This window comes from Tiliqua scincoides, chromosome 1 (assembly GCF_035046505.1).
Source record: "Tiliqua scincoides isolate rTilSci1 chromosome 1, rTilSci1.hap2, whole genome shotgun sequence".
NCBI classification, from domain to species: domain Eukaryota; kingdom Metazoa; phylum Chordata; class Lepidosauria; order Squamata; family Scincidae; genus Tiliqua; species Tiliqua scincoides.
In genome coordinates, this window is record NC_089821.1 from 306,304,285 (window position 1) to 306,328,335 (window position 24,051).

The 24,051-nt window shown below is 45.0% G+C and overlaps 1 protein-coding gene across 1 annotated transcript; it reads left to right on the plus strand.

Moving 5' to 3' along the window:
• The first annotated feature begins 6,577 nt into the window (after nucleotides 1-6,577).
• Nucleotides 6,578-23,515, plus strand: WDR89 (WD repeat domain 89). Its single transcript, XM_066612333.1, has 2 exons — nucleotides 6,578-6,603; nucleotides 22,036-23,515. Exon 2 carries the CDS (start codon nucleotides 22,043-22,045, stop codon nucleotides 23,225-23,227), a length of 1,185 nt encoding a protein of 394 aa, XP_066468430.1. The 5' UTR covers nucleotides 6,578-6,603; nucleotides 22,036-22,042; the 3' UTR covers nucleotides 23,228-23,515.
• The last annotated feature ends 536 nt before the right edge of the window (nucleotides 23,516-24,051 follow it).

Genomic DNA, 24,051 nt, shown 5'->3' on the forward strand with positions numbered 1-24,051 from the left:
GGGCATGTACAATCTGAGATTAGCTGGTTGCTCATCATGAGAGCCAGGTAGGAAAATTTTTCTGTCATCCAAATTGGCCATGGATGGTAGTTTTTTCACCTACCCCAGACCGGCAAGGAAGGGAAGGTGTGATCAGTTGGTTTCCTACATTAAAAATTGGTCGCTTGTGTTAAATAAAGTGGCCAAAGTTAAACCCAAGTGCAGTTGCGGGGTGCAAAGGTAAATAGAATGCCAGATGTAAGGGAGTGTCCGCGACATGCAAGTACCAGTATCTTTCTGTCTTGTGTGCACCCCGAGGCATCTGGTGGGTTGCTGTGAGATACAGGAAGTTGGACTAGATAGCCCCTGGGCCTGATCCAGCAGGGCTCTCTTTATGTTCTTTTAGACTACCAGGCCCAAGAAAAGTGACCTGACCCCATCCAGGCCTGTCACAGAAAACTGCAGCTGCATCACAGCCAAACCCTGCAGTTCTGGATTGATGTAGACTTTGTCTCGTTATTCTCTGAATATCAGATCTAGACTTGAATGAGTCTGGGCAAGCTGACACACTGATAATTTGTCAGTGTGATAATGTACTTCTTACGAATTTAGATTAAAACTTTATGCCAATTTATCTTTTTCAAGACATGTCTTGACATTCCTCCCTTCTGTCTAATTCCTATATTGCAAAGTGCTTTTAATCTCTGCCTTTAAATTAAGAAAAATGGCATTCATTTAGAGTATTTTCTCATCCTAACCTGAGGGTTGAAGTTGGTTTGCAATAATCCCTTATCTCACTTACTCCTCCACTAATTCTCTGAGAAAAATCAGACTGGTGGAGCAAGGTGAACTTGGCTAAAACACATGATAGGGGGAGGGATTTGAAAGATGGGCTGTAGCCCTACTCATAGTGAGGTTCCTGAGCAACAGCAGTTTTTCTTGTCATGTTCATTGTAGGCTTCCCATCCTTTTAAGAGGCTCAGCATCCCCCTCCCTCATGCTCACTGGATGCTGCTGTTAACATGGAAGCATGGCTCAGCTAAAGGTCAGCTCCCTGTTTCCTGCCTGACGCAACCAGCAAGCCAAGCTCCTGTGACTTGATATTGCGGCATCTCAGGAACAGTTCCTGCTTCCGAGTGTTCCTTCCAGATCCAAGACACGAACTCACTGTGCCCACCACCTACAGGTTGAGTTTTTGCCATGTGCTAGGCAAGCCATCCAGCTAGTTTTCCCCTCGTGATCAGGAATGACTCTGAGCCATAGCCTGCCTGGATCTTATGACTGGTGGTGCCTGTACTGGCTTGCTGCATGGCCTTGGGAAAGTTACGCAGGCCAAGCCTGTTTGTTTTTTCTAAAAACATCCAGGTGTGAAAGGATGTCAACTTCTTTCTTTTTTCCCTCTTTACTTGCAAAGCAAACAAACGCATCGGTAAAGCAGCTACCACTTTTTCCAGACTCGCAAAGAGAGTCTGGTCCAACAAGAAGCTGATGGAACATACCAAGATCCAGGTCTACAGAGCTTGCGTCCTGAGTACACTTCTGTACTGCAGTGAGTCATGGACTCTTTGCTCACAACAGGAGAGGAAACTGAACGCTTTCCACATGCGCTGCCTCCGATGCATCCTCAGCATCACCTGGCAGGACAAAGTTCCAAACAACACAGTCCTGGAACGTGCTGGAATCCCTAGCATGTATGTACTGCTGAAACAGAGACGCCTGAGTTGGCTCAGTCATGTCGTGAGAATGGATGATGGCCGGATCCCAAAGGATCTCCTCTATGGAGAACTCGTGCAAGGAAAGCGCCCTACAGGTAGACCACAGCTGCAATACAAGGACATCTGCAAGAGGGATCTGAAGGCCTTAGGAGTGGGCCTCAACAGGTGGGAAACCCTGGCCTCTGAGCGGCCCGCTTGGAGGCAGGCTGTGCAGCATGGCCTTTCCCAGTTTGAAGAGACACTTGGCCAACAGTCTGAGGCAAAGAGGCAAAGAAGGAAGGCCCATAGCCAGGGAGACAGACCAGGGACAGACTGCACTTGCTCCCAGTGTGGAAGGGATTGTCACTCCCGAATTGGCCTTTTCAGCCACACTAGACGCTGTTCCAGAACCACCTTTCAGAGCGCGATACCATAGTCTTTCGACACTGGGTTGCCAACAACAATCCTAGAGTGGCAGCTCAGTTTTTTATTCATTTATAGATTTCCAGAACATTTTTACCTTATGGTAAATATTCCACAATAGGCATGAAACACATGAATGCAGGAATTTTCAAGCAACATCTACCTTGGAATGCAATAATTTCATTTGTTCAAACATTGTTCCTGCTTGATGGAATAAAGCTACTGCCTAGACTGTGCAGCCAGACTTTGACCATGTGAAAAGTAATCCATCATCATTTCCCTCACTTCTTAACCCTCCTTGTGATGTTTCCAGCTTGTTTTAAAATGAAAAAGTGCACTAGAATATTTCCAAAGGAAGCACTTTGTTTTACATTTTATTTCCAGTTTTCATTTCCCTTTTTTACACAGGTTACCTAAGAAATGATTTATATTATAAATCAGTGTTTTTCAAACTGGGTCGGGACTCACTAGGTGGGTCACAAACCAATTTCAGGTGGGTTCCTATCCCTTTCAATATTTTATTTTTAATAGACTTGATGCTACTATGTGACTACATTAGGGGAAATGTTACAGATCTGTACTTTTAACAAGCTACTATGCATATTCTTTTAACTATGATAGTAAATGGGACTTACTCCTGGGTAGGACTGCAGCATAGGATTGTTAAAAATTTTCCTGCTTGAGGATGTCACTTCCGTTCATAACATTACTTCAGGTGGGTTCTGACAGATTCTCATTCTAAAAAGTGCGTCCTGGTGCTAAGAGTTTGCGAACCACTGATTTATAACATTTTTAGTGGATTATATACTGTTTGAGCAGCTTGTTTTCAGAGAACCAAACTATTTTTCTAGGTCTAGGATTTTATTTGAATGTTATATTGGCAACCTTCAGTCTCGAAAGACTATGGTATCGCGCTCTGAAAGGTGGTTCTGGCACAGCGTCTAGTGTGGCTGAAAAGGCCAATCCGGGAGTGACAATCCCTTCCACACCGGGAGCAAGTGCAGTCTGTCCCTGGTCTGTCTCCCTGGCTATGGGCCTTCCTTCTTTGCCTCTTTGCCTCAGACTGTTGGCCAAGTGTCTCTTCAAACTGGGAGAGGCCATGCTGCACAGCCTGCCTCCAAGCGGGCCGCTCAGAGGCCAGGGTTTCCCACCTGTTGAGGTCCACTCCTAAGGCCTTCAGATCCCTCTTGCAGATGTCCTTGTATCGCAGCTGTGGTCTACCTGTAGGGCGCTTTCCTTGCACGAGTTCTCCATTTGAATGTTAGCTGCAAAATGTAATCACAGAATGTATTCTAGAATGTATTCACCTTTCTGGAAATGAATGACTTGCAGTGCAATCCTATGTGGAACTTGGGTCATCATTGCTGCTACATTGGCACGATGTCCATCACATCCTGAGCCCATCATGATGCCCATCAAATCCTAAGCCTGTTCTTCACCAAGGAGGAGGGGGAAATGAGAGCCAGATTGGTGCAGTACTCCCAGTAATACCACCCGAATCCATGGAAACCATGACACAGCCCACCAATCATGCAGTGGCGGCCTGATATCAGAGTGATGTCAGCGTGATGTGAGCCCAATATTGGCCCAATGTGCAAGGAGCCAATCAGCAGCACACCCACAGTGCTGGTGCCCAGAGAAATGCTACCAGAATGAACCAAGCAAAGAGTGAGGCAGACCCATCTCCATGATGTAACGTAGACTGTTTCATCAATTCACAGACCAAAAGATTTCTCAGTATGATACAAGTTGGTTACTGCAAGTTCTTTGGAAGACTTAAAAAGGGCATTTAAAGTATTAACACATTTTATATTGTATAAAATGTCTGTATTGCAAGACCCTACAATCTCATCAGTGGTTCAGTTTAGCTCTGTCAGCTGATCTGTCCAAGTGCCCCTCATTTGCCCCATGCATGGCAACAGGGTGGGGGGGGCAGTTGTTCCCTAGGTCAGTTGTGCTCAAACTTTTTTTAGCACCAGCACCTACTTTCAGAATGACAATCTGTCAGGACCCACTGGAAGTAACAATCAATTTAGGCTTCAAACCTAAGCCATGACCAGCCAAAGGTTCCATTACCACACAGCCCTCTTCCCCTTTCCAGCATCCCATCTTCCCACCTATTCGGAGCAAAGCACTATGCCTCTCTTCCACCACCCTACCCAGCAGCACTGTAGCCTGTATTTTCAGCGGCAGCTAAGCTGGGTGCTACACGACCCACCTAAAATGGGCTCCTGAACCATCTAGTGGGTCCTGACCCACAGTTTGTGAAACACTGCCTAGGTAGTTACTCCACTGCCACTAGCTCAAAAAGGAGGCTCACAAGAGGGATTCCCTGGACTAAATTTCTCTTCCTTACAACGTAAGTTATTTAATGGGTCCTCTTTAACTCTTTTACTCCCTGTAATGGAAGAGAGAGAGAAATAGTTCCCAGATACCTCGATGAGACCCAGCCAAAAAGGAATAAGAAACACAATGTTTAAGATTCATTAACTATTACAAACTAACAAAAGGGATTCTACATAGCAATTCTCCCAAACCTTCAGGACTCCCCCAAGGTAGACTCCTTTGGGGAACTTGCTGATAAAAACAAAAACAAAACGTCTTTTAACCTTAAAACGTTAAGTAAAAAAACTCTTTTACTGACTAGCCCAGTGATTCTCAGACTTTTTGCACCGGGGTTCATCTTTTAGAATGTGAATCTGTCGGGTTCCACCGGAAGTCATGTCCTGACTGGAAGTGACATCATCAAGCAGCAACATTTTTAACAATCCTAGACTGCATTCCTACTCGCACTTACCCAGAGTAAGTCCCATTTACTGTCATTGCTAAAAACATATATATAGTAGCCTCATAAAATTACAGATCTGTAACATTTCCCCAAATGCAGTCACATACCATAGTACCATCAAGTCTAATATATTAAAAATAAAAAATTGAAATGAATGGGGACCCACCTGAAATTGGCTCATGCCCCACCTAGTGGGTCCCGACCCACAGGTTGAGAAACACTGGACTAGCCAGAATTAGTTTAGTTTCTCTTATTTACTTAAAACACCAGAATGAGGCTAACTCTCCCTTAGGTCTCATTCACCAGGAAGGGAACCAAGTTTCCTTCCCTAAGGGTTTTGAGCCTCTTCACGCCTGAGCCCACCATTCTCACCTGTATCTTTTACACCTGAGGAGCTCCAGCTGCTAATATCAATGCAACAGAGGCTAAAAACCCACATGTAACAGCAGTGACACTGATATTGCACCAGACATGATGCTGCAGAGGGAAAGGCAACTGATGATACAATTCCTGAGCAAAAGTTCTGCCGCCCTCTGCTAGAGCAAACCTGCAGCACGACAGCGCCCCCTGCCTCCCACACTAGGAGGCAAGCACGCTCAGTCTCTGCCGTGGCGCATACAGTATTCTGCAGGTTGCTACTAAAGAGGGAAAACACAAACTCGTTGGAAGTGTATCAACACTTGCGGTACCCAATCGACCGTGGGGCATTCTAAGACAGGGGCACCAAGGGATATGGGAATATAATGAAGGGGGCTTCCCCCTGCATCATCTCTTCCCATAGGGCTATAGGGATATAACGAAGGGGGCTTCCCGTAGAGCTATAGGGATATAATGAAGGGGGCTTCCCCCTGCGTCATCTCTTCCCATAGAGCTATAGGGACAAAGTTCCAAGCAACACAGTCCTGGAACGTGCTGGAATCCCTAGCATGTATGCACTGCTGAAACAGAGACGCCTGCGTTGGCTCGGTCATGTCGTGAGAATGGATGATGGCCGGATCCCAAAGGATCTCCTCTGTGGAGAACTCGTGCAAGGAAAGCGCCCTACAGGTAGACCACAGCTGCGATACAAGGACATCTGCAAGAGGGATCTGAAGGCCTTAGGAGTGGACCTCAACAGGTGGGAAACCCTGGCCTCTGAGCGGCCCGCTTGGAGGCAGGCTGTGCAGCATGGCCTTTCCCAGTTTGAAGAGACACTTGGCCAACAGACTGAGGCAAAGAAGGAAGGCCCATAGCCAGGGAGACAGACCAGGGACAGACTGCACTTGCTCCCAGTGTGCAAGGGATTGTCCCTCCCGAATCAGCCTTTTCAGCCACACTAGACGCTGTTCCAGAACCAACTTTCAGAGCGCGATACCACAGTCTTTCGAGACTGAAGGTTGCCAACAATAGGGATATAACGAAGGGGTCTTCCCCCTGCATCATCTCTGCCCATAGGGCTATAGGGATATAACGAAGGGGGCTTTCCCTCTTCATTATGCCCCGCATTAAAGTATACCGTGCTGATATGTAATGAGGTGGTTGTGTAGAGATCGGAAGTGATGGATACATGTTGCGCTTGCCTTTCTTTCTTTCTCTAGGGGTGGGAAGGACAACGGGGGCCGCGCCTCCACCGCTCTCTCAACCAATCAAAGGTCCCTCTCTGTTCCGCTCAACCTGCCAATCGGGCTTCTCGGGGCGTGTATTCGGGAGCAGGAAGGAACGTTGAGCTCGCAGGGCGAGGTAATGCACGTGTCTTCGCAGGATTGCTGCGTGGAATGCTTAGTGTGCGTGTGCCTGCGTTCTGTGCACGTGTGAATGGGTCAGGATGCGTGTTTGTGTTTCTGGCTCATGGGGGGCTGTGCTTTCTGCAACATACAGGCTAGAATGAGAGATGTTTGAAAGACTATTATTTACCTTACTCAGAAGTAAGTCCATTGTATTCAGCAAGGCTTAGAGCCCAATCCTGTGCATGTCTACTCAAAAGTAAGTCCCATTAGAGTCAGTGGGGCTTACTCCCAGGAAAGTGTGGATAGAATTGGGCTGTTAGGCTGTAATTCTATTTTACTCTCTGGAAACAAACACCTCTAGCTATAATCATATGCACACTTTCCTGGGAGTAAGCCCCATTGAACATCATAGGACTTACTTTTGAGTAGACCCGCATGGATTGAAATGACAGTCTTCGTTTTTCTCCGTCCTCCCTCTCTTTAAAATCAATAAATAGGCAGCTCAATCAAACCATAGTTATAAGTTCCCAGAGACATAATTTTGTGTACACTGAAGCGATAGTGGTTTGGGAAGCTGCAGGACTCCTAGGATCACTTGATTACAATGGGGTGTGAGTACATGTTTTTAAAATGTGTCTGCCTAAATTGTCTACCACCTTTCTGACCTTACTTTTAAGGCATGGACATTCTGATTTGAGCCATTCACATGGTGTCCTTGCCACACGTGGAACTTCTTGCTGCAGGATCTGGTGATGACATCTGGGCTGGATGCCTTTAAAAGTGGATTGGACAAATTTCTGAAGAAAAAATCCATAAGCCCCTGATAACTGAGTAAGAGGCACTTTTTCAAGTAGGTGCTCCTCTTTTATTTAGTAGGGGGAGAGTAACTGGCCCTCCTCACCCCAGCAGTGTCTTTTCTAGTGGCTGCCTGCTGGTGTTCTTTTGCATCTTTTTAGATTGTGAGCCCTATTGGGACAGGGAGCCATTAGTTATTTGATTTTTCTCTGTGAACCACTTTGTGAACTTTTTGTTGAAAAGCGGTATATAAATACTGATGATGATGATGATAACGGGTTACAAGCCATGATGGGTATGTGCAACTTCTGATTTTAGAAGTAGGCTGTCTTGGAATGCCAGATGCAAGGGATGGCAGCAGGATGCAGGTCTCTTGTGTGCTCCCTGAGGTATCAGAGGCAGAATGTAGATCAGGATCTACTGGTAATAGTAATTTGCAGTAGATCAGCGAGGAAGGGCTGTCTTACTTCTGGTTGTTTAACAGGAGCAAAAAACAAAAACCCAACTATCTTACTTATGAATTACCATTAAGCTGATGAGATAAAGAAAACTTGGGTGAAAGTCAGGAATGCATTTTTGTGCAAAAGGACAGTAAGCTGAGCTCTGGTACTGAAAGTAAATTTCTGGGCTGACCAAGACCCCCTTCCATAATTCTAAGCATATATCTGTCTGCCTGTTTTATTCCTGGCTGTGGCCAGTGGACCCTGAGGTTCTTTAGAACTCAGAGCATCTCTTACCATCCTGTACCCTGCCCACCCTTGCAGTATTGGATACATCTGACCTGAGATGTGATTCTTCAGCATAGCTCATCCCTTTGAACCAAATAGCAGTTTTTAGAACTGGCACTGATTTTTAGGGAAGGTTGGTCACTTAGTGCCATCAAGTGGACTAAATCAGGAATGACATGTTGTTTTGATTTGTGATATATATGGCTGATTTAAATGTACACTTGGCATTTATATAGTATGTTGCACATTCAGAGTGTATTGCATACCTGGTCTTATCTTTGCAACAGTCCTGTAAGGTAGGGTAGAGTTGTTATTCTTCAAATTGCAGACTGGGAACCCAAGGCTGCAAGAAAGCCACTTGCACAAGACCGCCCAATGAGTTTATTACCAAGGTGCAAGTTGACATCTTGATTTGTGGTGCAGGCTCTTAGCCACTGAGCCACACCTCTTCTCAATTAAAAAAACAGTTCATGTTGCAGAATTTCTAACGGTGTTGTAAACACATTGGTATTGCTCAGATGTTGACCTCCCATCTGGAACCAGGAGCTAAACATTGCTGACAGTCTGGGAGATGAAGTCTTGCCAAGTGAGGGACTCTGAAATTAGAATGTTGGTTATTTTTGTGTAGTTTAGAAAGCAAGCACAAGTATTTCAAACAACATGTGCCATTCTATAGTATGTGCCTCCCCCCACTTTGGTTAAAATGAGATAAGGTTGTTTACAAAAAGGATAACCAACTTGGACCAGCCTTTATGTCCTGTTCTCTCTCCTCCCCCACCCCCATTTTAACAAATGTGTTGGTCTCAACAGTGAACTCAATAGAACCTGAAGTACTGCGCATGGCGGCCAACTTGCAAGCATCACCAGAAGTGGTCACAAAGAAGGATCCTGCCTCGAACACCTTTGGCTTCCGGTGATGCTGTGTGAGTTGGCCACCGTGTGTAGTCACATCAGGTTCTGTTGCCTTGGCAACCTGTCTTTTATGGGACTCGTGCATTAGTGGAAGAATTCCAAGATAGCTGGGAGGCCCAGCCAGATAAATGATTAAATGCTAAACGTGAGTCATGCACTGACTTTTTAAGAAGGGATTTGTTATGTGAAGATCTGAGCCGTGACTTCCATTCTTTGGGGCTAGTCAGATTTGTTGTGTTGGTGACTTGTTCCTTAAAATACTCCATCAGATGTACTAGTGATTCTTAGTGTTATGTATCCCCTGGAAACGACTCTATCCGAGTGTTCGTTTTTGAGGGTTGCATGTGGCTGCTTGGGAGCTGTAAGTGGGAAATTCTGACTTCTGCTGCTTGTGGCATGAGATTCCCAGAGTTGTGTTGTTTTGGCTGTGGACTTAGTCCTGTTCTCACAGTGTATTCATGGCAAGTGAACATGTGAACTTTTTTCCTTCTATCAAGCTTCATACCATTGGGACTAAAATTGAAGTAGAGGCAATTAGGAAAAATTAAGCATATTTATTTTAATTATTGCCTTGCAGATACACAGAACAAATGCAAAACATAATCCCTTTTAGATCTCCCAAAGTGTCTCTGCTGTAATCCTTTTCTTCTTTATGTGCTATGTAATACATACATCCTTGGAGTTTATGGCTAGTCTCTCTTCAGGAATTCTGCGCTGGAGGTGTGGAGGGACAAGAGATGCAGTTTCCGTGTCTTCTTCAAGGAAATGGCACACAAGAGGATAGCATGGAAGGGAAACTCTGAGCCAAGCTGTTCAGGATCAACAAGCCACCATTCAGATGATCCCTCCAAACTAGACATCAAACTAGCCCTTTAGATCCAAGTATGGAAGTGAAATCCAGACTCTCCAGACCAGCAATTCAACTGATGTGCCACAGCACATTGGTGTGCTACAAATGTGCTGTGAAACTTTGGAGCACAGCGGCTGAAAATCACTAGAAAAATTTTTCTGGACTTTGTGGCTCTGTCTCTAGAGATACTGTATGTGGTAACAAATTGCCTGTTCCTCTACTGGCAGGAGGAGGAATTTGTTACAATAGACAGTTGCCGTATAAACAAAGCCACAGAACCCAGAAGAGTCTCCCAGAAACTGGAAGTAACAACACGAGACAGAGATCACCGAGAAGACCATAGATGTCGGTGTACCGTGAGAAGTAAAAAACTGAAAATCGCTGCTCCAAGCAGTTGCTGAACACATGCCACTTGAAGGAGCATACTTCTTTCTGTACTTAATGGGTCACACTTATACTGCGGTTACAAGCACATGGAGTGAGGAAAGCAAGATCACTGTGGAAGACCCTGTCTCCTGAATGTCTACATGGAGTATGTACTTATGCAACTGTATGCTTGTAGGGTTTTTTCTTGAAAAGGCAGGGCCTTGCTGGGGAAAGCTTCATGTGTGTATAGTTGCATGTGGATTGACTTCATGCAGACATTCAAAGGAAGGCCTGTAGATGTCTCTTCTACTCCTGTTTGCTTACCTTGAATGTGTCTGGAGAATAGGGCTCCTCCTGGCTTATTGCATGAATTCCTGCCCATACTGTTATGACTGTATAAAGACTTACTATGCAGTGCCATATTTTACCGAATCATACCAATATTCCGAATCACCCAATATTATCGGCATAGTTATTATATCGGCACCCAATATTATCGGCATAGATATCGAATCACCGAATCATAGTTATATAGTAGTATATACTATATACTTATAGTATACTTATAGTATATAACTTATAGTATATAACTATATCATAGTTATATTATAGTATATCATACTATATCATATCATATCATAGTATATATACCGAATCATAGTTATATATCGGCACCCAATATTATCGGCATAGATACCGAATCACCCAATATTCTGGGCATAGTTGCAACATAGGATAGCAGTGATCTCTGTAAGCAGATTTGGTATGAGCTGCAGCTCCTTTATGCAGTGGTTTCCACATGGAGGGTATGTTTTGGTCAGCGTTTGTAACATCAGCAGCACCCTAACCCCCAACCCTTGAGCCTTGTCCTAGGACTAGATCAAATGAAGGCCAGTATATTGGAGGCTGGCTCTATCTCCAGCTTCCATTGGTGCCAACCGCGATTAGCGTCCCCCTCCTCATGTGCCATAGTCCCATGGATCTGTTCCCCCTGCAGCTGATATTGAAAAGGGTACCCTCCTCCCGAAGATGGGAAGTACACTGACACATTGAAGGTCATGTGTACTTTGACCCTAATTAAAAAACGGAATGATGATAAACAACCCCAAACAACCTGGGGTGGAAAAAAATGCACAAATGTGCAGTACCTGCTAATTAACCCCTGCTAATTGGGTAAGAGGCACTTTTTCAAGTGGGTGCTTCTTTTTTTAGCAGGGGGAGAGTAACTGGCCCACCTCACCCCAGCACTGTCTGTACTAGTAGCTGTCTGCTGGCATCTTTTCCTTGGCATCTTTTCAGATTGTGAACCCTTTTGGGACAGGGAGCCATTTAGTTATTTGATTTTTCTCTGTAAACCGCTTTGTGAACTTTAGTTGAAAAGCGGTATATAAATACTGTTAATAATAATAGTACCTGTGAGTACCCCTTAAAAGCAAACTTTCCTGCAGCTCCTATGAAGACTCCTGATGTCTGTGCACAGGAAACACTTAGGTCTTTGGGTCTCTTCCTACTGTAGACAGGTTGGGCTATGGGTGAAGTAGGCTTTTGCTGGGCCTGGTGATGCAAGACTTAAGGTCTGGGTCATGCTCACATGTGCAGAACAACTCTTGCTCAGAGACTGGTTCCCATAGCTGCCATGTGGTGGTTGTGGTGATTAAGCTGGCTCTTAGTAGATTGAGATTTTCCAGTGTTAGCTTATGAATCAAGTCAAAGAATGAGCTAGTGCAGCTGTAATACATAGTACTGTACATCTCATGTGCTGGTGCTACCGGAGTTCATCGATGGCAAGCACAGCTGTTTGTCTGATGAGAGTTGAGTGGAGGTTCTGTCTGCCTTTGGAGGTTTTTGGAATGAAGTGGCTTTGGAGATTTTGTGGCTACTTCTCTGACTCCTCCAGTGCAACAAGACTGTATCCAGGGGAAGGGTTCATGTTAGAAAACTCAGTGTTAGAACACATGTTTTCTCTGATTCAGGCCCCAGTACTGCCTGTGGAAAGAGCTGGTAGCAGGGCTGAGAAGGACCTCCACTTGAGGATTTGTTCAGCTGCTGCCCACCAGAATATGAAGTCCTTGCCTCTGGCTCCATATAAGACAGCTTTGTATGCATTTCTATGATTCTCTTCTGAGTTGGGGATGGGAGTCAGGGGTGACTACAAGTTGTGACTAGTTATGAAGGCAACAATAATTTGTGAGCCTTGGTACACATGCACCTCTCCCATGCCTTGGGGTAGATTCATTTCTACTCTACTAAGTGGGGGACAGGCAGCAGCCTGTGACTATATCTGCTCCTGCCCAGGCATACTGCAATCATCCAGGGCCACAGGATGGACACGTAGGGATGGGTGGAGGGCAGGTCACTGATTTGCAGTAGAACAGCTTGAGTCTCCTACTGCCAGGTGTTTAACAATAGGAAGAAATGCCCTCCTTCTGAATTAGGTGGTTACACTCCTGTACTAACTTAGATGTCGATGTCTTCTTGTATGTGCAAGTCAGGCCAGCAAATGGATTGTGGGGTATGGGGAGGTAACTGGTTCTGTCCCTGAGCTCCTATTGGCATGTGGCCTCCTCCCACCATTTTTTTGACCTGTGGTTGATGGACTTTGGGAACCTACTAAAAAGAATATGAAAGCCACAAGCTTGAAGTCTGTCCACACCTGTTCTAGTTGATTGCACTGCTCTTGTCTAGCAGTAAGGGAAAGAGATTATCTTTTTATTGGAACAGTTGCTGTTTCTGGTAGGAACACACAAGCTTTGCTTGCAAAGAACACTTGATCTACCTAATACCGTGCTTGTGGCTGTAATGGAACATTCAATTTCCCTTGGGTGTTAATTTTCCAAGACCTTCTCATTTGATTCACACAGTACTGCCAGTGTAATCTATGCAGGCTCGAAGGGAGGGGAAGGCGTCCGGCACATTCAAACAATCTGCATGTGCTTTTTCCCCTTTCGGGGTAGGGAGACTTTTCTAAGAAGATTTATCAACTGGATCTAAGGTGGTAAAGTCTATGCTTATGAAGTCATTAGTAGAATGAAAGCCTTCAATGAAACACTTTTGCTGCCTATACTACTGAATTAGGACTCGTACCCTTGACAAACTTGTTTGTGTTTAAAAAAATAATTAACAGTCCTTGAATAAATGATTACTAATATCAAAGCAACTGGGTATGAAATATGTTCAGCTATGCAACCTAAGGTTAGGTTGGGGTGGATTGACCCTGGCGGAAGGAGTCAAGAATGGGGAAAAACAAGCTGGAGGTGATTGAACTAGAGTTCAATCTTAGGTCTTCTGCAGGGAAGTTTATTCCTTATCCTCCTTCCTTCTGTCACTTGGCATAAGTCCAACTGGAAGACTTTTCTGTGGACTCGGTCCTTTCCTGATTGATCTGCCTTATCCCTTTTCTTTCCTGTTCCTGGTGGCTCATGTTTTTAGAGTATAAATCTATGGCAGGGTTTCTGTTTGATTTTTATCTTTGTGCTACGTTCTTTAGAATGGAGTATGGCATACATGCACGTATCTTCAGAGAAAGTTCAGCTGAACAAAGTGGCACTCACTTTAAAATAAATATGCATGGGATTGCACTGTGGGGCAGTAAAGATAATAAAATAGAGCCAAGTTCAGTAGATCTTAGCTGATTTATTTTATGTGTTTTTCCCTAAGCCTACATCTCAGTAGAATTAGTTATGAAGGAAAGAAAGTTTTTTTTTGGTTTTTAGGTGATGCACGCTTGTGTTTCAGCAGAGGCCATCTTCATTTCTTTTATTATTTTTTCATCTCTATACCGCCTTTCACCTTATGGCCCAAGAAGAAGCATTCCCTCCTGTGTGGCAGTGCCTCTTCAAAGATAGTGCTTGCCACGTACAGACTTTTTTAAAGCCTTCTATTAAAATAATAAAAATGTTTTGCCTAGTCAATCAGGGAAGCTTTTTGGTTGATCAGAGGTTTATGAACAGATTAATCAGACTGACTAAAGGTTGCATCCCTAAGGATATTATTAATCACAGTGGCTTAAGTGGAACTGATGAAGAATTGGTGGCCGTCTGACAGAAAGTAAGAATTCATTATGCAAAAGATATAGATTTAACAGCTTTTGGAGCAGTGAACAGTCTGGGAGTACCATCCCTTCCTTCAGTACAAATGCATCTTTCATCTCTCTCTGATGAGAGTTCTGAAAAGCTCGTTCTGCAAGGATCTAGCGTGGTCAGTTATGTTTGAAGTAGGGAAAAACCGCTTAAGGAGGGCACCAGTTGGCTAGTACCTATAACATCACCAACACCCTCCCTCTAATCCTTGGATCACTTTTGCAACAATTTTCTTTACATTTGTGATGGGAGGGAGGGGAAGATGAAAGGTGGACCTACAAATGTACATATGCCACTTTAAAAAAGGCAGACAGTTTCTTGTTATTGGGAGGTAGAAGGGAAAGATTGATGAATAATGGAGTGTGCAGTTGCTGGAACGTACGTCTGAAATGCACATTGGGAAGCTGGGCTCTCGCAGTTGTGACGGCTCTTGAAATCTTATGTCTGTCTCAGCTTGAGTTTTTCTCTCTTTGTTTTTCCTCTGTAAGAAGAAAGCACTACCAAGTCCCATCTCGTTTCTGAGGCATTTTAAATACTGATATTATAACCAAGCAGTCACATTGATGAAGCATTAAACAAGCTATTTGTGCTTGAAAACGAGAAGCAGAAGAAGATACCATACAGTACATATTTTTGCTGAAGCGGGAGAGTAATTCATATCCATTTACCAGCAGTTTTCTCAGCAGGACCTGTAATCACTAGGCACCCGTTGAGGTTTATGGCTTTCAGAATTGCAGTGTGTGAAGAATGCTGTCCTTCCCCCTTATTGTTAGCCTGTTTTTTTCTGTATTTTTGGACACATCTAATTCACCAGAAGTTCCTGGGCAGGTTCCTCTTGCATCATTCTTGTTCTTTGTTTGGAAACTCCATTATGCACTGGCCATGTGCTGGATGTGGATTCAGGGTTTGTCTTCCTGTCTAGGGCAGCTGTTCTGCTTAGCAGCAGAGCTACCTTTGGGTAGCAAACTAGGTCCAAGTGGTGGAGAAGCCAGGTGGGTTCCATTCCTCCTGCCTGGTAACTTAAGAACATAATCTGGGCAAGGAAATATATTCTCTGACATCCAGGAATCCATCTTTGTCAGTTGCTGAGTGACCCTTTGGTTAGAAGCTCAGAGAGGAGTACTCTTCCCCCCCCCCCACAAGTGCAAGGGCTGAGGCTTCCTTGACCAAAGTAAATATTTTAAGGACCATCTACCTAGGATTGCATTAAGGAAATACTATATTTTTCTGGTTTTCTAACTTACTCCAGCCAGGTTGCAACTCATGTTGGTGTGGGGAGGGGGGGAGCTGTGTGAGTTGTTTTGAATAGCATCCCATCTCCATCTACTGGCCATTACTGGTTACTGCATCTGTTTGATCAAACCTTTTCATTGTGCTTCCCCGCCAAGCTCAGGCACTTCACATCAGATTGCTTATACCTTATACCACACCAGGGCTGTAGAGCCGTACCAACTCCACCCAAAAATTCCTTCTGACTCCAACTCCAAAGCCCTACTCAGTTTGACTCAGAGTCATGGAGTCAGAGTCAGAAAAATTTTGAGAGAGTCAGTTCTGACTCCACATTCCTGTTTCCCACCCATCTCCCCCTATTTAATTCCCATTGGACTAGTTTCATTTTGAGTGCATGATCTATGTAGGCTACGTTCATAGGTAATTAAGTGGATTGTCATGTTTCTTTACCCTGCAGGGGCTACTGTGGGTTTGATTTTTAATATGAACCCTTGGGATTCAAGGCTCTCCTGGGAGGGTGTTCCCCCCCCCCCAGACATCCCTCTTTTGCATCTTCTCTATAACCTTGGATGGTGCCAGAATATTTTTCTACCAAGATTTTTCTACAGACTACCAAGATTTTTCCCCATTCAGCTGCTGGTCCAGTAAAGGGAATGTGGGAAACAGGAAGAATGTATGCATGCTAACCACTAGATTCTACTTCTCTTGGTCCTCTGACCTTCTCTCTGGCAGTAGAGAACTGTCTTCACATTTATGTAAAGCCCATGCATGTAGATGGTGTTATATAAATAATAATGAACATAACATGAACCTTGCTGTAGCAAGCTAACCACTAGACACTACTTCCATTGGTCTACCTACCTTCTGAGATTTGCTCTTCCCTTTTCCTGACACAGGGCTGCACAGTCCTTTTCCTGACACAGCTACTGTGCTGCACGTATTTGGGTGACATTAGAATGAATGGAGTCCTGTGCCGCAACCTGTGCCAGGGACCATAGGTGCATGAGTGTCTTTGTCTCTGATCCCAATTTTGGGTTTGACTTCCAGTAAACTCAGATTGCAGGGTGCAGTCATAGTGGAGAGACCTCTGAACCAGAGGGCTACAAGCTTCAAGGAATCTCATACAAGTGGTAGGAAGGCTGTGCAGAGATCCAAAGGGTGCAATGATGTGATAATGCCAAAAGGAGGAGAAAAGATTTTAGCAGATATTCTGAATGAGCGGGAGGGGGTGGGAAGAGTATGTTTTGCATCCCGATGCTGACAGGACATGAAGCTTCCTGATATCAGTATGAAACCACCTCTGCTTGTTGCGGGGTTTGTAGTTTGGTGGGTACACAGTCCATCAGCATCACTCTTGGGGAAACAATAAGCTCTTTAAAACTGCATTATTGCCAGAAAGATTTTCTAGGAGGAGGAGGAAGAATGTAATTTATGAATCACTGGGCTATTTTTGAAAACCTTGTAGGATTAAAATGACTCATGGGTCTCTCTTTAGCTGAAGATATGCTGTTTATGACTAGCGTGTCAAATGCTGTGTTGTAATACGTATCTATATTCCAATGATATTAAAAGTCACGTGGGCCAGGCTTGAAGGCCTGTTATAGAAGGCGTCCTTTTTCTTCATTTCTCAAACGGGAATCAAGGGCAAGTGGCCCCTCCCTTCGGAGCCATTCCCGGTGGGGGGAATTGTCCCCCCACCGGGAATGGCTCCGAAGGGAGGGGCCACTTGCCCGCCATGCCGAGGCTCCCTGCCATGGGTGCTCCGCCTCCCCTCCAGCTATGCCACCGATCAAGGATGCTAATCTAAGTGCCAGTGAGGAATGATTCTCCTAGTTGCCCTTTAGAAGAATATTTATACACCAGAATGTATCTGTGGCCTGCTGAGGGTGTTACACTTTCTCCCTGTGAACCATGATTTGCAAACTGGAAGCCAGCCTCTGTTGCACGCACAGTCCCTCACTGGAGCAAAATTTCACCATCCCTTCCCCTTTCAGTGCTAACTCTGTTGTGTTACAACCTTGCAAATCACGGTTCCCTTGTAAACCAGTGACTGAAACTGTGGCTTGAAGTGGTTTAATCTGAATGATCAGTAGGAGGGGACCTGGGTTGTGTTGATATGTGCAGGGGTGGCCCTGGAGTAGAGGCTGGGTGAGGACAACAGTATGAGAAGAAGTCAGCACTTTCGCCAACCCGAGCACACTGGTGTGGGGGGCAGGACTTGCCAGCTGTCTTCTGTCCCTGGTTCTAACAACATATCACAAGGCCTCGAAGTCTGTGGCTGCACAAGAGAAGAAAACACAGGAGACCCTTTGAAGACCCAGGCTGTTCGTAGGCTTGGAATGAAAGCAGCCAAATGGTTCATACCAGCCTGGTTGCTTCTGGCAAGTGGCAGTGTCCCTGGGCTTAATTTGCTATTGTGCTTGGAAAAGGTCGATTTCCTATTTCTCCTGTAGAAGCAATGTAGCTCCTCCTGCCTCCTATTCAAAATATTCCTTCAAAATGTATCTGCGACTTCCTCTTATGGAGAGGAAGGGCTCACGGCTCCACCCTGGAGTTTCTGCTTGGATTGTTTGTTTAGCCTTCAGCCAGGCGCTCCTAATGAGTCTCAGGACTCCGGCATCGTGGGTTATTACCCCATTGTCTGGAACAGGAGTGTCCAACGTTTTTGGCAGGAGGGCCACATCGTCTCTCTGACATTGTGTCGGGGGCCGGGGAAAAAAAAAAGAATTAATTTACATTTCAAATTTGAATAAATTTACGTAAGTTTACATAAATGAATATATTAAAGATGAACTTATATAAGTGAATGAAGGTCTTGCAATTGCTCAAAGCCTATAAAAGGCCTTGCACAAAGCAAGGCTGGCCTTTCCTTTTCTGCCGCTACTGCATCACAGACGTGAAACAGCAAGCAGTGGAGGGAGCCCTCATCCCACAGCTCACACAAGAGGTCCTCACGCTGAGAGCAGTTGCATCGGGCCAGTGTGGGCTCCAACAAATCACCGGAGGGCCAGAGGCTCATTGGAGACTGGGAGCTCCCTGAGGGCCGCATTGAGAGGCCTTGAGGGCCGCAAGTGGCCCCAGGGCCGGGGTTTGGGCGCCCCTGGTCTGGAACGTTGCCCTTTCCTGTGAAAAGCAGTGCCCTTGGATGGCAAGGAGAGGTAAACATTCCTCTAGAAAATGTGGAAATGGCTTGGTACATAAATATAAAATGGAAAACAATGCCAGCCTGAAAGAGGTCCATATTGTTCTCTAGACTTCCTCCTTCTGGTCATGTTCCCCAGACTGCTGGTAGCTGAAGCACTTTTTTTTTGGTTTGTTTTACTGAATTATCATGGGGAGGGAGTAGGCTTAGTTTTCACACTCTCCTGCAAATTGCATTTGGAGTGTAAGAGTGTAAGAATTGCCCATCCTCAGGAAAATCCACTCTACCAGTGTAGGAAACTTTGATCTGGGTATGTGTCCAGACAGAAAGATGAGAAACCCAAAGCAGTACTCCCCCCCCAAATATATTGCATTTGTCAAAATTGAAGTGCGTCTACGTGGCACTGTGATTAAGAGACTGCGCTGATAATCAGGAAGTCCTTGGTTTGAAGTCCTTGCCTGTAGCGTGAACTCACTAGGTAGCCTTAGGCAAGCCATTCTCTCTTGGCCTCAGCCTTCCCCATCTGCAAAATGGACAGGATGATGCTTGCTTACCCTGCGCAGTTCTTTTAAGGATCACAAGATAATACAAGTGAAGAGTTCTGAACATGCAGAAATACTGTGCAAGTGCAAGATGTTGTTTCTTGTTGATGTCAGTGGGGCTTAATATTTGAAAGTGATTTTAGTGAAACATTCATTACCTAAGGCCTTGGTTTTCAAAAAAGTGACGTGAGCCTCCCTAAGAAATTGGCAGATGTTTCATGGGAGGAATGAACTACTAATCTGATCCTTTCCAGTGTCCCTCTTCCATAAACGCAAAGACAACCCAAACCTAACCTGCGCTGGTGCAGCCAGGCCACGTGGCTTGTGCTGTATCCAGTGCAGGTTAGGAAGTGGTTGGAGGTCTCCTCAGGGTAATGGGACATATTTCCCCTTCCCCAGTTAATGCCCCAGCCAGCCCATGGGGCTTCTCAGATCTGCTCCAGCTATACAGCTGGCGCAAATCCAGAAAGCCTCTTTAGGACTGCCTGGCCCTGGAAGGCGGTTAGGATATGGCGGAGGAGGCCTTTGCCAATCCCACATCCTCCTGGGCCTGATCCACCCCTCATTCTGCCGCATCTCCACTCCAAAATGCCGCCTACCCACCACCCTCTGCAGGCCCCTGCACCGGTCAGTGCAACTTCACCTGTGTGTGTGTGTGTGTGTGTGTGTGTGTGTGTGTGTGTGTGTATAATTGCCCTGATGTATACAATGAGTAAATATGTCAAAACTTAGCAAATGCTGTGGCCAAAAAAACCCCCCCAAAACACAAGTTGCTATGGGCTGAATAAAATCTTATGGCGAGCAGGATGTGGCCCCTGGGCCATAGTTTGGAGATCCTTGCTTTAGAGTAAACATGCCTAATGTTGCAGTATTAATGACTGGACAGCCATTTTACTGTGGATTGCCAAAATTCAAACACTCTCATCATCATCGCACAACAATTTCGCAGCAAAATCATAGAGAGTTAAAATGCCACATCAAAGTTGCTGCTCTGTTCCACTGGTATTTGTGCAAGAAATATGGAATGACATCAGTGAACAAGTGGTGGGAACACATACCTGCAAAGGTGGTAGAAAATGAGCAGGTCAAAATCTTGTGGGACTTCAAAAGCCTTGTCCTCTACCTTGTGGGACCTTATGCTCTGCCACTGAGCTATGGCCCCACACCCCAGGGTCCTGATTCACAGCTGACGTATGTGGCTATTACATTGTGTAAGTGCTCTATCCCCTGCTCCATGTTGGCTGTAGCTAGAGGATAGAAATAGGTGTTCTCTCTGCAAATGTCTGTCTGTGTTTTCCAACAGGGTTGGGGTGGGGGGGGGGAAGATAACTGAGGATCAGAAGGAGACTGGGGGCTTAACTCTTCTCGCTGTTCTTGATTCCTTCTGGCTTTAGAACTTGGCTAGAGAGAAGAATCAACTTAGAATACTGGAGGGGGGGGGCATATGCAGGGAATCACCAGTGCCTTTCCAATCTGTATTCATGTTATGTGGGAAAGATGCAGTTGGAAAGTCCACATTTCCCTCCCTCACAATGTCGACTTCTACCTGCTTTTGTTTCCCTCCCAGTGTAGATTCATGCCAGCTTTCTTTGTCTAGGGTGATCGCTAATGAAGTCCTCTCCATTGTACCTGATCACTAAAGTACAGCAAATGCTGAATTTGCTAATGCTGGAAAAGGCCCTGCATTGTTTTCTGAAACTGTTTCTTGTGCTCTGGAACTCTAATCCAAGCCATAGTTTGTGCCCTCTGAAGAGCTTAGCCTACTGAACAGTCTTGAGGAGCTGGGCAGTGCTTATGTAATTACGTTGCTAATAGCCCAGGGAGTCTGAAGGACAGATCTAGGGCTATTAGGCTGAAGTCAGCTTACTTTCTTTGACTGGCCAGAAGGGATATGATCACTTCTTGTTCTGTGGTGCAAAAGGAGTTTTCACAGGCTGTTGGCATTTAATGCTTAAAAAAACAACAACCCACTTGCAAATGTGCTCTAAAGCGTTGATTTAGTGAGTTAACCTGGGGACCTCCTTGTCACAGGATGTTACTGAAGCAAACAGCTTTGTGAGATTACTTGTGACTTGGTGATTAAGCCTTTTCCTTACCTCTTTTTTATTTTTTTAATGTTTGGGTGCTTTTGGAGATAACGGTCATTTCCATACTAAAGACTTTAAGTTTTGCAGGGGCATTGCTTTCTTATAATCAGCTGTTAGCGGAATTTAAGCTCCATTTAAATGGAAGTTCCGAGTACCATAGTGGATAACATGGTACAATGTCATTCAGCAATGGTGTTCCACATAGCCGAGATCCTTATATTTACCCACAAGTAAAGCTTATTCAGCAAAGGTCATGTCCAATATTAAGGAAAAGTGTTCTTGTTTGCAGGTCTGAACCATTTCTTTCCTTTCCAATTTCAGCCCCTGTTTAACCTCCAGTTAAAAGTGTTTTGGGTAGCTGGACCCTGGAAAGTGATGGCCAGTGAGAGCACACATTTCTGCACTGGTTGGACCAATATCCACATGGCTGGGTGTTGTGTGCCTGATTTTGGGAAGAAAATCACACTGAGGGGAAAGTTTTGACCCTTCCTTCACCACTTTTCACAGTCCTAGTCTGAATCCCCCCCCCACTTACAGCTGCTTTAAGTTAAAGAGAAGGCACTTCCACTGTTAAGTGTGTCTCTTAAATGAGTGATTTGGAGAACGTGCCGTTTGCCCTTAAGAGAAATTGGCTCTTTCTGCTCTGTTGTGAAACCCTTTGCATTCTGCAACTATAGAGTTAACCATGAAAACTTGTGTGTCTATTTATTGCAGTTATTTCATGTTCCTGAATGCAGTTTTGGCCACAGTTGCTATGGAGAAGATCAAAGAGCAATTTTCCAATCTCCGTATAGCACACCGGTGCATGCTAACTGAGGACTTGGCTTACTTACTGGACATAGACATTTCCAGAAGTGAAGGGAGCCATTTAGTGGCCGTTTCCTGTTCCAATAAATCCATCCGAGTTTACAACAGAGAGACATTAAGTTTGCTACGGGAGTATAGCAGCCCTCCTAGCTTGCTTAGCGGTGTTCTGTTTGCGCATGCCAGTGCGGGTCTCTTGTTTTCCGCTTGCAGCGATGGGACAGTGAAATGTTGGGATATGCGTTTAGCGACCTCAGAACCAGCACAGTTATTTTGTGGCTATCCTTCCAATGTCTTTGTCAGCTTCGACATAAGCTGCAATGATCTTGTCATTTGTGCCGGCACGGAGAAAGTAGAAGAGGATGCTTTCATGGTATTCTGGGATGCCAGAGGGTGCACAAACAGTGCCTCTTCCAGGAAAGAGCCCCTCGGTGCCTACTCAGAGTCTCACAATGATGATATCACTAAGATACGCTTTCATCCCCTCAAACCGAACCTGGTAGTTTCGGGGTCCACTGATGGGTTGGTGAATGTGTTTGATATCAGCAAGGACAACGAAGAGGACGCTTTGCTCTCCACTTGTAACTCTGATTCTTCAGTGAGCTTTATTGGATGGTCTGGGAAAGATTACTGGCAGGTCTATTGCATGACCCACGAAGAAGGGTTTTGTTGGTGGGATCTTGCCCAGCTGGATACCGAGGAGCCAATCCTACTGTTGTGTATTCCGGATGCCAGAGAAGTAGTCAGCATGGAAAATGCCAAGCTGCAATACCTGATTGGTGGTTTGTATCATGAGAAGTTGGATAAACTCCTTGTTGTTGGAGGAATGTCCACAGGGAGCGTCCACCTCCTGGATTGTGGCACGGATGGTCTCAGTCCTGTTGGAAGCCTTCGAGGAGGACATTCTGCCACGGTCCGCTCTTTCTACTGGGACGTGGCGGATGATTCGTTGTTGACTGGTGGAGAGGATGCACAGCTGTTGCTATGGAAACCTGGAGCTGTGGAAAAAGCCTTTGGAAAGAAGATGTCTATGAAAAGTGTCTCCTCTGTTCATCAGCGAGTGAGGGTGCACCAAAACCCTTTCCAAAGCAAGAAAAAATGAAATCTTTTGAAAGGGTGGGGAGGAGAGACACGGAAGGGTTGCACTGTTAGAAAACGTTGCAAGACTTTTTAGAGTGCTGAGTTATTTTCAGGTGATTTGTGATGGGTTTGTGATGTGTACACCCTGATCCTGAGCATGTTTACTCAGGAAGAATTCCCACTGATGTCTTTTCATGTCCAGATAAACGTGCCTGTGATCACTATCTCAATAAGACAACCTGTACAAATGCTTTATTGTGCTGTTGAAACAGGTTTTGAGAGCTGTGTTTAAACAATGTTCTCCCGTGTTCCTTCAGTCTACATTTTGTTTTGAAGTGTTCAAAGAGAGATGTCGGTGTTGAGGAAGGGCCTGCTAAAAACCTATAAACTTCTATGCGTAGATACCAAACCTACAATAGGGTTAGAAAAGAGGTGATGTTGGCGAGGTGGGAATTGCCAGATCGGAACTCTCTCTTTTAGCTCAGTGATATTCCCAATCATTTGATTTGTAACAAAAGTTCAGGCTGAAGATGAAAAGTGTTAAGAACCTATATAGCAGGAGTGGCCAAACCACAGCGCGCAAGCCACGAACAGCTCTTTGACATATAATATGTGGCTCTGGAAATGTGTTGCAACTCTTAGACATCAAAACTTTATCATATGTGGCTCTTGTGTTAAGCAAGTTTGGCCACCCTCGCTATATAGATATACAGGTGGAACCTTAGCATCCACTGATTTGACTCACCACTGATAATGGGGTCCACCTTTAAATGCCTTGTAACAAGGAAAAAAAGCTATAAAATCCCATTTCCTACCTTTGTGCAGTTAAACTGCACTGGTGGCAAG

What these genes read in the sequence shown, in the direction of transcription:
- WDR89 (XM_066612333.1), top strand. Translation starts at nt 22,043, where the DNA reads ATGTTCCTGAATGCAGTTTTGGCCACAGTTGCTATGGAGAAGATCAAA.